The sequence below is a fragment of the Peromyscus maniculatus genome, chromosome 1, assembly GCF_049852395.1.
Source record: "Peromyscus maniculatus bairdii isolate BWxNUB_F1_BW_parent chromosome 1, HU_Pman_BW_mat_3.1, whole genome shotgun sequence".
Lineage (NCBI taxonomy): Eukaryota > Metazoa > Chordata > Mammalia > Rodentia > Cricetidae > Peromyscus > Peromyscus maniculatus.
In genome coordinates this window covers 7296476-7309192 of record NC_134852.1, presented here as the reverse complement: position 1 = coordinate 7309192, position 12717 = coordinate 7296476, and the positions used below count along the sequence as shown (strand labels likewise).

General features: G+C 39.8%; 1 protein-coding gene across 1 annotated transcript in view; it reads right to left on the bottom strand.

The window, feature by feature from the left end:
- Positions 1-1846: 1846 nt before the first annotated feature.
- The window catches only part of LOC102912671 (leukocyte immunoglobulin-like receptor subfamily A member 6), a 119262-nt gene continuing 108391 nt past the window's right edge, over positions 1847-12717 (bottom strand). The window contains exon 9 of the mRNA XM_076568755.1: positions 1847-2509. Coding sequence (XP_076424870.1) covers positions 2385-2509 — 125 coding nt within the window. The 3' untranslated portion in view covers positions 1847-2384. The remainder of the gene's footprint in view (positions 2510-12717) is intronic.

Here is a 12717-nt window from a genome sequence, read left to right as displayed (position 1 = left end):
TTGGATACTAGATGTAAAACAAAAGATAAACAGACAACCATCTGCAATTCCAAAGAAGCTAGCTAACAAGGAGGACTCCATGAGGGATGTATAGATCATCCTGGGAAGGGGAGGAAATGGATGAAATCTACTGAGTAAACTAGGGGTAAGTGGGTCAATAGAGGTTAGGGGATATCTGATGAAAGTATGAGGGAATGTGATGGTTGGCTGGGGGAAGGATGGAGTGGGAGAGGAATGAAAGAGATATCTTGAAATAGGAAGACATTATTGGCTAGGGAAATTTCCAGGAATCCAAAAATATTACCCCAGTTTAGAATCCTAGCAATAATGGAGAGTGTGCCTGAACTGGCCTACCCTGGTTATCAGATTGGTGAATACCCTAACTGTCATCATAGAGCCTTAATTCAGTAACTGATGGGAGCAGATGCAGAGATCCACAGCCAAACACCAGGCCGAGCTCTGGGAGTCCAGTTGAAGAGAGGGCACAGTGATTTTATGACCAAGGTGGCTCAAGATCATGATGGGGAAATCTACAGTGAGAAGTGAATCAAGCTTGTGGAACTCATGAAGTTTAGTTCTACACCTGTAGAGCCTTCATGGGACTGTACTAGGCCCTCAGCATATGGGAGATGGTTATGCAGCTTGGTCTCTTTGAGGGGCCTGGGCAATGGAATCAGGATCTATCCCTGGTGTGTGACCTGGCTCTTGGGGGGGCCATTAACTCTGGTGGATTCCCTCACTGAACCATGATGCAGGGGGGAGGAGCTTGGTCCTGGCTCAACTGAATGTACTCTGCCTACTCCCCATTGGAGGTTTACCCTTTTGAAGAAGGGAATGGAGTGGGTCATCAGGGAAGACTAGAGGAGAGTGAAAAGGAATGAGAGGGGATTCTGTGGTTGTTATGCAAAATGAATTAAAAAATCTTAAATAAAAAAAACAATTTAGGCAAATTGTTTCTTTAGAGTAAAATAAACTTATGTATAGAAAGTCTTATAAAAAGGAGAGAACTACCATTAAAAATTTGGTCTTTATGTAATTTAATTTCGAATGTTCTGTTGCCATTGCAGAGTGAGGAGTCACTTAAAGCTGTATCTAAAGTAGAACTAGGAACTAAAATGGAATTCATACAGGCTGGAAATTGTCAGTCAGATGAAGAGAATGTTCCAGGCAGTAAGTATAGGTGGGGTGAGCAGCCTAGGAGAATGCTGAGGAGAAGGAAAGAGTCAGGAGTCCCAAGCAAGACACAGAGGAAACAAGATGACAAGGCAGAACTGAGAAAAGTTACCAAGCTACATGACTAACATAGATAAGAATTATAGATTAATTTAAGTGTAAAGAGCTAGTCAGTAATAAGCCTGAGCTAATCGTCAAGCAGTTATAAATAACATAAACCTCTGTGTGTTTGGGTCTGAGCAGCTGCAGAACCGGGAGAGACACAGGAAAACTTTCAAATACAATCTCATATGTAGGTATCAGTTTCAGTTTAAAGGTCACTTTGAATCCATCCCTAGGAGAAGAGCTGTCATTAGCCCATGCAGATATTATTCAAAGATATTATCTACATCACCAGTTCTAGTGATTAATCATGAAAATTCCAAACTCAAGCTTTGATTTCCCCTTGGATTCATATCATTTCACTTTATATTTCTATAACTTGACAGTTGACACTGTATCATTAAAAAAGAATATGATTAAATTAGCTGATAATTTTTGGAAGAAGTCCAGTATCAGGCAACTCCAACTGCTCATCATTTTATGAGGATGTTATTTGCTATATGAAAGAATGATAGAGGGCCACAAAAAGAGAAGACCTGGTACAGAAATGAAAGATGGCATTGCAGGAATTGAATTGTGTGCTAATATAATCCAGTAATAATTCATCAGGGTCCCTGGGAGATAAAGAGTAACTTAGGAGACTGATAACCACAGGTATATGAATTTATTGATTTAGGTGTGACCTTACAGATCTCTTCAGGACAGATCATCTCATAATACACAATGTGGCATGTGGTGATGTTTAATAAAGGAAAATATCACATGAGACTGGGGAAATGCAAAATATATACAGAGGTGGGAATGTAAACCTCTTTGGTGACACTAGATGTTACCTTACATCATGGACTTAAAATAGAGGAATGGAAAATCTTCAAAAGTGCACAACAAAGTACAGGGTAAGAGTCTTAATGGGGTGGTAGAAGAGCTGATTACCCCAATATTTAGGTCTTTTCCTGCAACCAAAACACATTATCTTTTCAGATAGTTTATCACAAATAATTCACAAAATTAAGTACTGAATTTTCTCTTAAAAAGCACCTGAGATCCTCAAAATGATTTCCAAGACTTGATCACCAGACTAGGCATACTCTGGTCTCTCCTCTATACTTCTAGGATGAATTCTGGGTCATTCTCTGGCTTCGGCAAGCCTCAAACAGCAAAATCCCAAGAGCTGTGAGGATCAAGGCAGATATACCCATCCGGATGAGGTTTTCCACTGTGTGATCCTGGGAGACTGCAGATTGTGAACAAACAAGTCAGGACAAACCAAAGCCACCACAAAATTTCCACTCTGAACAGCTCCCTCCTCAGTATTCAACTTGATCTTCTCTATCCATGCCAAACCAGAATTTTTCTTACTCACCTATCATGGCTTCTACTGAGAGCCACTGGTAGCAAAATTCCATCAGAGTACACAGCAGTGACAACTTAGAGTTCGGAAGGTCAACCTATCAGAACTAAGGGTTCCGTTAGAGGAAACCATCACACAAGGCGTTATGGAATTACTGCCTATTGAATGAACTGGCTGTCTCTTTCTGTAAACTTCTTGTTCATTAACAGCTATGAGTCTCCCCACTTACCATGCACCTCCATGTAATGTGTACATGTAATCTCACGACTGCATCTCATTCTTGGACAAAACTCTCCCTACACATTGGGGTAATTGGACAACTGTCCCTAGCTGTGCTAATTTTTCATTCACATAAATTTGGCCAGGGCCATTCTCCGGACAAAAGTATATCAGCAAAGATACCTTTTTTCCAAGGACAAACTGCACATAGATAAACATTAGCTCATCTCACTCACAGATAGAGAAAAGAACCGCTAAGAATTAAATCCTCAACCCCTTACCTTCACCCTGGGTTATTTACATAAGACCCTAATTTAAGAGATTTACTGCTCACATTACTGGGATGATGTTTTAGCCATTTGCTAGATATTGAATTAAGGCAGTTACTTCCCACTGACCCAAGGAAATTGCCTACAAGGCCAGACAGGTGATAGGTGTCAAGCTTCCTTCTTGTGCAAATTAAATTTTAACTCCTCCTCAGCCAGGTGCTATTCCTAGATTTTCTCCTCAGCAATTACTCTAAGTGAAAGGGCTTTTACTAACCAAATACTACATGCTCTGACATAGGTTGCTTGGACACCTAACATATGTCCCCCTCCCTATCAGGAAGCAGCTGCAGCTGGGATGAGTGGGAAAAGTGGCACCAAAGATAGTTTATTTCTTGTGACTTATTGACCCCTAACATTCTACTTAGCCATTTCTAGATTATAGTTTGAGCACATAAATTCCCTAATTGTTATTAGCCTTTAGTTGACACTACCAGAGAACTGCCCTTTAGTCACTCCCCATTTGGGTTGTAATTGGAAGCTAACAATTAATTGCTTTATGTGTGGGCCCTTATCACCTCTCTCTGAGACCCTGAAAACTTCAAGCCTCACATCACTTTACCAAAAAATTACTGTGTGGGCATATATACTGGTTCTCTGAGAGCACTGGGAGGATTTATGGAGAAGAACAAAGATGAGGACAGAGATGGAAAGAACTAGGTAGAATGATGAGACAACACCAGGAGGGACTGAGAGGAGGAGGGAAAGAGAGCTAAGTGAGAGAGCAGGAAAGAAACTGTACAGATAAAATCACCATAGAAGAATAAAATGAATGATCTAAAGAACTCAGTGTGCTTAGATTCGTTGAATATTCCTCAGATTAGAGTCCTCAGCTGGTTGGTAGACTCTTCCATGGACCCTGGGAGCAAACAATATAGGCTGGACCTATTGTTGCTTGTGTTAGGCTTCTGTCAAGTTTTGTGGCTGGGTGGTAGTCTCAGTCATTGCTCAAAAGCCAAGGAATGTGGGATATGTGAAGTACTCATTCTTTTGTGCAGTTTTATCTTCTTTCCTGGAAATTTGCATTATTCTCATCACATAACTTCAGGAAGATCTGAAATCAATGATTTCTGTGCTATGACAGGCTTCCTTGTGGTCTTTGGCTTTGTATCTTCAACCTGACTATGCTCTGAATTCAAGACTTGTGGCCATGGCTCTTATTTGTAACACTACAGAGAGATCAGATGGAAAATATGGTTTCTCAGTTTAGAATGAAGTAGCCTTACTGTGCTCACAGATCAATCTGAAGTATAGAGTCCTGGATGCTAATTCCCCTAGAGATTTGTTTGGACTGATTCACAGGCTGAGAACACAAGATCCAGCCACAAAGCTGTATTCTCAGTGACCCATGATATCTGGTGCAAAGAGTAATGATGTCAACATGCAGATGATTTCAAATAGATCCATATGTGTCACCACACACAAAACGCAAGTCCAAGTGGATCAAAGACCTCAACATAAATCCAGTTACTCTAAACCTGATAGAAGAGAAAGTAGGAAGTAGTCTGGAATGAATTTGCACAGGAGATCACTTCCTGAATATAACACCAGTAACACAAGCACTGAGAGCAACAATAAATGGGACCTCCTGAAAATGAAATGTAGCTTTTGTAGAGCAAAGGACACGGTCAATAAGACCAAATGACAGCCTACAGAATGGGAAAAGATCTTCACCAACTCCACATCTGACAGAGGGCTGATCTCTAAAATATATAAAGAACTCAAAAAGCTAGACATCAAAATACTGACTGAACAATCCAATTAAAAAATGGGCTACACTTCAACTGAAGAATGGATAAATAAATTGTGGCACATATACACAATGGAATACTACTCAGCAGAGAAAAACAACGACATCACACGGTTTGCAGGCAAATGGATGGATCTAGAAAAAATCATCCTGAGTGAGGTAACCCAGACTCAGAAAGACAAATATGGTGTGTACTCACTCATAGGAAGATGCTAGATGTGGAACAAGGATGACTAGACTGCTACTCACATCACCAGTGAGGCTACCTGGAAAACGGGACCCCAAAAAAGACACGGAGAAATGGACAAGATCTACATGAATAGCCTGGTCATGAGTGGGAACAATGAAGGGCGACAGTATAGGGAAAGAGTGGGAGATCCTAGCTGGATCAAGAAAAGAGAGGGAGAACAAGGAATAGGAGACCATGGTAAATGAAGACCACATGGGAAGGTGAGAAGGGGAGGAAGCAGAGAGCTAGGGAGGCCCACGGAGATCCACAAAGATACCCCCTCAAAAGACTGCTGGCAATGGTCGCGAGACGGCAGGAACTGACCTACTCTGGTGATGGAATGGCCAGACACCCAAATAGTGATGCCATAAACCCCATCCAAGGACTGAGGAATCTGAAGGCAGACATCCACGGCTGGGCCCCTGGTGGAGCACTGGGAGTCTAATTAGTGAGTATGAAGAGGATTTATATGAGCGAGAATTGTTGAAGCCAAGGTTGGATAAAGCACCGGGATAAATAACCAAATGAATGGAAGCACAGGATCTATGAACCAAAGGCTGAGGGGCCCCCAACTGGATCAGGCCACCTGAACGGGTGAGACAGTCAGTTGGCTTGATCTGTTTGGGAGGCAGCTGTGCATTGGTGCCAGGTCCTGGGCTCGTTGCATGAGTTGGCTGTTTGAATCCTGGGACTTATGCAGGGACACTTGGCTCGGTCTGGGAGGGGGGAATGGACCTGCCTGGACTGAGTCTACCAGGTCAACCCCGGTCCTCGGGGGAGACCTTGATCTGGAGGAGGTGGGAATGGGGGGTGGGCTGGGGGGAGGGGTGGGCGAGAGGGGGAGAACAGGGGATTCTGTGGCTATTATGTTGAACTGAATGGTGTTGTAAAATAATAATAATAATAATAATAAAAAAAACCAAAAAAAAAATGGGCTACAGAGCTTAACAGTGACTTCTCCAGAGAATAGTCTCAAATGGCTGAAAGGAATTGCTCAACATCCTTAGTCATCAGGGAAATGCAAATCAAAACAACTCTGAGATACCATCTTACACAGTCAGAATGGCTAAGATCAAACCCTCCTCCACTGTTGATGGGAATGCAAACTTGTATGGGCACTCTGGAAATCAGTATGGTGGTTTCTCAGAAAATTGGGAATAAGTCTTCCTCAAGACCCATTTATACCACTCTTGGGCATATACTTAAGGAATGCTCAATCTTACCACATAGACACATGCTCAATTATGTTCATATCAGCATTATTCATAATAGCAAGAACCTGGAAACAACCTAGATACCCTTCAACTAAAGAATGGATAAAGAAAATATGGCTCATATACACAATGGAGTACTACTCAGTTTTAAAAAAATGACATGAAATTTGCAGGCAAATGGATGGATCTAGAAAATGTCATCTTGAGTGAGGTAACCAGACTCAGAAGGACAAACATAGTATGTACTCACTCATAAGTGAATACTAAATGTGAGGGAAGGCATGGACAGACTGCAACATACAACTCCAAAGAGGTTAGCTAACAGGAAAAGACCCTAGGAGTGATACTTAGATGACCCTATGAAGAGAAGTGGATGAGATCCACATGAGTGGACTGGGTGTTGGGGGGTGGCAGAAGGCAAGGAATGGGGGATGAGAACATAGGGAAATGGGAGGGTCAAGCTGGAACAGGGACAGAATGGGAGGCCAGGGAGGAAGATACCATGATAGATGAGGACATCACAGGTATATGAAGAGGCAGGGTGCTGGGGAGCCTCTCAGGAATCCACGAGATTGACCTCACCTTGGTCTGCTGGCAGTGGTTCAGAGGGTGCCTGGACCGGTTTACTCTGGTGACCAGCCTAGCAAATAATCTAGCTGTCATCATAGAGCCTTTGTCCAGTGACTGATGGAGGCAGATACAGAAATCCATGGTCAGGAATCCATTCCCAGGCTGAGCTCTGGGAATCCAATTGATGAGAGAGAAGAGATACTGCAGGTGAGGGACATTGAGATCATGATGGGAGGATGTGCTGAGATGACCAGCCACACTAGCAGAAGCCCATGAACTGTGGACTCGTGGCCGTGGATCCCCCATGGGACTGGACGAGGCCCTCTGGATATGGAAGATGGGTTTTTGGCTTGAACTGTTTGGGAGGCACCAGGCAGGAGGATTGGGATCTGTCCCTGGTCTATAGGCAGGCTTCTGGAATCTGGTGCCTTTGGTGTGACACCTTGAACAGCCTTGGTGCAGTGGGAAGGTGAGAGGGGGCTTGGACCTGCGTAGGCTCCGTGTGCTGAGCTCTGCTGACTCCCCATGGGAAACCTCGATTTGGGGGATGCGGGGATGCGGGGTGGCTTGGGAAAGAGTGCTGGAGGGTGGGAGAAAGGAAGAGGGGTGATCTATCTGTGGATAGTATGTTGAGTGAGTAGAAAATTTCTTAATAAAGAAAAATTTAGAAAAAATAATGACAATCTGGGGTTCTCTCTCTGAATTCACCCCAGCTAGTTCCCATAATGCTTCTGTTTAAATCTTTCCCTAATTATTAAACTGTTAGTTTAATGGAAGCAGATATGTTCTAATAAAGAGTTAACCTAAGACTGACCCCACCTGTACTGATTGGAAGAAGAAATGTGTATCTGAACTCCTGCCTGGACAGTCACACTTGGTAGACTCTTTGCCCTCAGGAAAACATCCCATGCCCCTTCCCCACCCATAGAAGCACAAACAAGTGATCAGCAGCACCCAGTGATTCTACAACAGTAAGAGTTGAGCAACACAATGCAGATGAAGCAAAAGAAAATGACCTTAAAAATAACATTATGAATATGATACAGGCACTTAAATAGGAAATAAAAACTTCCTTAAAGAAATGGAGAAAAAAGACAAACAAAAAAAACTAGCAAACAATGAATAAATTCATTAAGGATAGCCAAAAAAATAATCATACATGTGTAGAAAACAGTTCAAGACTTGAAAATTGAGATAAAAGCAATAAAGAAAACACAAACTAAGGGAATTCAGGAAGTGAAAATCTGGGTAAATGAACAGAAACTACAGATGCAAGCAAACCAACAGAATAAAAGAGATGGAAGAAAGAATCCATGTTGAAGACACAATAGAAGAAAAAGAATCATCAGGCAAACAAAACGTTAAATCACATAAATTCTTAACAAAAATCATCCAGGAAATCTGGGACATCGAGAGAAGATCAAACCTAAGAATAATGGGGACTTTTAAAAGCTGGAAAGGAAAAAGCCCACATAACATATAAACACAGACCTATCAGAATTACACATAATTTCTCAAAGTAAACTAGGAAAGCCAGAAGGTCCTGGACAGATGTTTCACAGACATTAAGGGACCAGGGATGCCAGCCCAGACAACTATACCCAGCAAATCTTTCAATTACTATTGACTGAGAAAACAAGATATTCCATGACCAAAACAGATTTAAACAATACATATCCACAAATCCAGCCCTATGGGAAGCACAAGAAGGAAAACTCCAAACCAAGAAAGTTAGCTGCACCCACAAAAACACAGGCCATATATAGCCTCAGACAAGCAAATCCCAAAGAAGGGAAACACAAACACAATGCTGGCACCACCAACAAAACCAAAAATAACAGGAATTAACAATCAAGGTCATTAATATCTCTTAATATCAGTGGACTCAGTTTGCCTATAAAAAGTCATACGCTAACAGAATGGGTAGAAAATCAGGATCCATCATTCTGCTGCACACAAGAAACATACCTCGAGCTCAAAGACAGACATCACCACAGAATAAATTCCTGGGAAAAGATTTTTCCAATCAAATAGACCCAAGAAACAAGCTGGTGTAGCTATCCTAATATCTAAAAGAAGACTTCTAAGTAAAATTAATCAAAAGAAATGGAGAAGGGGATGTAGTATTCATCACAGGAAAAAATCCATCTAGATGGAATCTCAATTCTGAACATTTATGCCCCAAACAAAAGGCACTAACATTTGTAAAAGAAACATTACTGAAGCTTAAATCACACATTAAACCCCACATACTAATAGTGGGAGACTTCAACACCTCAGTCTCACCAATGGAGAGGTCTGCCAGACTGAAATTTAACAGAGAAATATGGGAACTAACAGATGTTATGACTCAAATGGACCTAACAGACATCTATAGAACATTTCACACAAACATAAAAAATATAGATATCTTCTCAGCAGTTCATGGAACCTTCTCTAAAATCAAAAACATACTCAGTAACAAAGCAAACGTCAACAGATAGAAGTAAAAATGAAGTAACCCCCTATACCTTATTGGATCACCATAGCTTATAGTTATATTTCAACAGCAACAAAAATTACAGAAAGCCTACAAACTCATAGAAACTGAACAATGCTCAACTGCAACACATCTGGGTCAAGGAAGAAATTAAAGACTTCCTACAATTCAATGAAAATGAATGCACAATATACACAAACTTATGGGTCACTATAAAAGGCTGGGAAAAGTCTTACCAATCAAATGATCTTAAGAAGCAAGCTGGTGTGGCTATCCTAATATCAACCAAAATAGACTTCAAACTAAAATCCATCAAAAGAGATCAAGAAGGACATTACACACTCATCACAGGAAATATCCACCAAGATTAAGCTTCAATTCTGAACATTTATGCCTCAAACACAAGGGCACACACATATGTAAAAGAAACATTACTAAAGCTTAAATCACACATAAAACCTAAAACATTAATAGTGGGAGACTTCAACACCTGACTCTCACCACTGGATAGATCTGCCAAATTGAAACATAACAGAGAAATAAAGGACTAAACTGATGTTATGACTCAAATGGACTTAATATCTACAGAACATTCCATCCTAACAAAAAAGAATATTCCTTCTTCTCAGAACCTCATGGAACCATCTCTAAAATTGATGACATACTCGGTCAAAAGCAAATCTCAACAGATACAAAAAAATGGAAAAACCTCCTGCATTTTATCAGACCACCATGGTTTAAAGTTAGATTTCAACAACAAGGAAAATTACAGAAAGCCTAAAATCTCATGGAAACTGAATAAAGCCCAACTGAATCACAAATGGCGCAAGGAAAAAATAAGAAAGAAAATACAGACTTACTAGAGATTAATGAGAATGAATATACTACATACCCAAACTTATGGGACACCATGAAAGCAGTTATAAGAGGAAAATTCATAGGACTTAATGACTACATAAAGAAGTTGGAGAAATTTCTCACTAGTGACTTAACAGCACAACTGAAAGCTCTAGAACAAGAAGTAAAGTCACCCAGGAGAAATAAAGACCAGAATATAATCAAATTGAGAGCTGAAATCAATAAAGTAGAAACAAAGAGAACAATACAAAGAATCAATGAAACAAAGAGTTGGTTCTATTAGAAAATTAATAAAATTGACAACCTCTTATCCAGACTAACCAAAAGGCAGAGAGAGCACATCCAAATTAGCAAAATCAGAAAGGAAAGGGGAGAAATAACAACAGACAATGAGGAAATCCAGAGAATCATCAAGTCATACTTCAAAAACTGTACTCCACAAAATTGGAAAATCTAAAAGAAATGGACAATTTTCTGGATAAGGTCCACATACTAAGTTAAATAAAGACTAGATAAACTATTTAAATAGTCCATTAACCCCTAAGGAAATAGAAACAGTCATTAAAATTCTCCCAACCAAAAAAGAGCCCAAAATCAGATCGTTTCAACCCAGAATTCTACCAGATCTTCACAGTAGAGTTAATACTAATTAGCTTTAAATTTTTCCACACAAAAGAAACAGAAGGAACATTACCAAACTCCTTCATTGAGGCTACACTTACTCTAATTCCAAAATCTAACAAATATACAACAAAGAAACAGAATTACAGACCAATCTCTGTTATGAACATTTATGCAAAAATACTCAATAAAATATTGGGAAACAGAATCCAAGAACACATCAAAATAATTATCCACCATAATCAAGTAGGCTTCATCCCAGAGATGCAAGGTTGGTTCAACATATGGAAGTCTCTCAATGTAATACACCATAAACAAACTGAAAGAAAAAACCCAAATGATCATTTCATTAGTTGCTGAAAAGGCCTTTGACGAAATCCAACACCCTTTCATGATAAAGGTCTTGGAGAGATCAGGAATACAGGGAACATACCTAAACATAATAAAGGCAATTTACAGCAAGCCAACAGCCAACATCAAATTAAATGGAGAGAAACTCAAACTGATTCCACTAAAATCAAAAACAAGACAAGGCTTTCTGCTCTCCCCATATTTATTCAACATAATACTTGAAGTTCTAGCTAGAGATATAAAAAAAAACAAAAAAAGATCAAGGGGATACAAATCAGAAAGGAAGAAATCAAACTTTCACTATTTGTAGATGATATGTTAGAATACATAAGTGACCCCAAAAATTTGACCAAAGAACACCTACAGCTGATAAACACCTTCAATAATATGCAGAATACAAGATTAACTCAAAAAAATCAGTAGCCCTCCTATATACAAATGACAAACAGGCCGAGAAAGAAGTCAGAGAAACATCACCCTTTACAATAGCCACAAATAATATAAAATTCCTTGGGGTAAATGTAACTAAGTAAGTGAATGACCTGTATGACAAGAACTTTAAGTTCCTGAAGAAAGAAATTGAAGAAGACATCAGAAAATGGAAAGGTCTCCTGTGCTTATGGATAGGTAGGGTTAACATAGTAAAAATGGCTATCTTACCAAAAGCAATCTACAGATTCAATGTAATCCCCATCAAAATCCCAACACAATTCTTCACAGAACTGGAAAGAACAATACTCAATTTCATATGGAAAAACAAAATACCCAGGATAGCTAAAAGAATCCTGTAAAATAAAACAACATCTTGAGGCATCAGAATCCCTGAATACAAGCGACAATATTGAGTTACAGTAATAAATACAGCTTGGTACTGGCATAAAAACTGACATGTGGACCAATGGAATCGAATTGAAGACCCTGACATTAATCCACACAGGTATGACCACCTTATTTTTGACAAAGAATCTAAAACTGTACGATGGAAAAAAGAAAGCATCTTCAACAAATGGTGCTGGCATAACTGGATGTCAACATGTAGAAGATTGCAAATCGATCCATATCTGTCACCATGCACAAAATTCAAGTCCAAGTGGATGAAACACTTCAACATAAATCCAGTTACTTGGAACCTGATAGAAGAGAAAGTAGGAAGTAGTCTTGAATGCACTGGCACTAGAAATCGTTTACTAAATCTAACACCAGTAGCACAGACACTGAGTGCAACAATTAATAAATCAGACATCCTGAAACTGAGAAGCTTTTGTAGGGAAAAGGACACTGTCAAGAAGACAAAATGATAGCCTACAGAATGGAAAAAGATCTTCACCAACTGCATATCTAACAGAGGGCTGATCTCCAGAATATATAAAAAACTCAAGAAACTAGACATCAAAATACTAACATACCAATTAAAAAAATGGGCTGTAGAGTTAAAACTGTGAATTCTCAACAGAAGAAGCTCATATGGCTGAAA